This window comes from Etheostoma spectabile, chromosome 2 (genome assembly GCF_008692095.1).
Source record: "Etheostoma spectabile isolate EspeVRDwgs_2016 chromosome 2, UIUC_Espe_1.0, whole genome shotgun sequence".
Lineage (NCBI taxonomy): Eukaryota > Metazoa > Chordata > Actinopteri > Perciformes > Percidae > Etheostoma > Etheostoma spectabile.
In genome coordinates this window covers 6613216-6615178 of record NC_045734.1, presented here as the reverse complement: position 1 = coordinate 6615178, position 1963 = coordinate 6613216, and the positions used below count along the sequence as shown (strand labels likewise).

The 1963-nt window shown below is 38.0% G+C and overlaps 1 protein-coding gene across 1 annotated transcript in view; it reads right to left on the bottom strand.

The window, feature by feature from the left end:
• LOC116705456 (protein kinase C beta type) overlaps nt 1–1963 on the bottom strand; it is a 33839-nt gene that overhangs the window by 1040 nt on the left and 30836 nt on the right. The window contains exon 17 of the mRNA XM_032541665.1: nt 1–607. This exon is cut by the window's left edge and continues 1040 nt beyond it. Coding sequence (XP_032397556.1) covers nt 455–607 — 153 coding nt within the window. The 3' untranslated portion in view covers nt 1–454. The remainder of the gene's footprint in view (nt 608–1963) is intronic.

Genomic DNA, 1963 nt, shown 5'->3' with positions numbered 1-1963 from the left:
TGTGTGTGTGTGTGTACATATGACATATTGATCATGGAATGTTTATGACGCAACTTTTACAGGCCGAAGAGAAGAAAATCAAGTACACAAACACTGTTGCTGATCAATAAGAGCACATACACACAGTTTCACATTCACTGTGAGCTTTCGCATTGACCTGGTCCCCACGAGGTCTTGTGAGTACTACACATGTCCTGGAGTTTTCTGGAAACTGGCCTGTTTGACTGTGTGTTTCCTGGTCAAACTCAGCCCCAGTGTGACCAACCAGCAGCTAAAGCCAGTGTGTGGCGTTTTTTCTCCTATTTGTGGGTTGGGATGTGTGTAAATGAGACGTTGTGGCTTTAGCTTCAGTGGTGGTGCACTGAGATGCTGGATGAGTCCTCGATGGATGTAACTGGGCGGTTAGGGTTGGAGTAAAGTCTTGTTCGGGCTGCGTCTAACCAACAGGAACTCCTCAGACTTCTATTATGAATTCAGGGTTGGTGTAGGAGAAGCCTTGAAACTCATTCTGGTCCAGATTCATAATGAAGAGCTTGTCTGTGGGCGTCAACTCCACCGCCATCTTGGTGAACTCCTTGTCGAAGTTGCCGACGTCACGGCGAGATTTCTGCAACAGAGAAAGAGAAAAAAGGGGAGGGAGGGATGGAGAGAGAGAGAACGCGTTAGAAAAATAAAGTTGAAAACAAGCAAAATGAACAACTTGCCCACAGAAGCACAAAGATGGAGGGTAGAGAAAGAGGCAAGGGAGGTTAATTGTTTCAGCACACAGAAAGACAATAACCTGCAGAGTTGGGACAAAGTGTCATTGGAGTTACAAGTCTATGAATCGCAGACTCATGTCAAAATCCTATATGTGTTTAGAGTCCTAAACAAGTCATTATGTGCCCTTTTACCAGATTACATACTATTTTAAATCCATAAACGGTTAATTAATCATGTTTGTACATGTACAAACATGATTAATTTGCCTTTTAATTTGTGCATTTACTACTTTAAATGAAAGCTTTCCAATATTAAAAAGCAAAATGATCAGATATACATTTGCTGTGTCATTCTGTTATGACTCCAGCATTCAGGCCGTGGACAGGACTTTTGAAATACGGAGGTCAATGGGCCAAAGTCCTCCCATGCAATCCATCCTTCACCAAAAAAAAGCTTATACAATGTTCATAACATTTTAAACTAAATAAAAAATGTAAATGGGTTAGGGTAGGATTAAAAGTTGTGAACCTGTCTTTTAAAGCTGGGGTATGCATTTTTCTAGAAAAGGCCAAACAAATGTCAGAATTTAAAAATTATAGTCCTTTTTTCTGCAGTTCCATCCCTCCCCCCTTTCTGTCCTGTGCTTCCTTACCAACAGGCATGGGCACATGTTTAGTTTAGTTTAGTTTAATAGTTTATTTGAACATAAAAACATAAACAACAACATTAAAATAAAGATTTATATACATGCATTCCTGCATACATAATAATTAAAATGACATAAATAAGGTCATGTACTTTAGCACAGTCTTCCAATATTGAAAGTCATTCAAACGCAACAAAAATTTTCACAGTTCAAAAGGAGTAGGAAGAAGTGATAAACAACTTATCAAGTCCGACCCCTTTCTCATTACTTTATCCTTTAGTAAATCTTATTCTTCAGTTATTTACACATTATTATTTACACACCTAGACACAGATGCATACATACACAAACACTTATAAACCCTCTTTTTTATTATATATTAAATATATTAATATATAGACATACCAGCAATAAATGCAAGAAACCATACAGTCTACTACAATACCATCACTTCAAGTCCTTTTCGTATCGCTTTAATATATTCATTTTAAATAATCTCTTGAAATTACTCATTGTTATAGATGCACACGCTTCATACAGTAACACGTATGCGTACTCGTCATTCATTTCAATCATCCGGATCATGATTTAGATCAGGGGTGTCCAAACTACGGC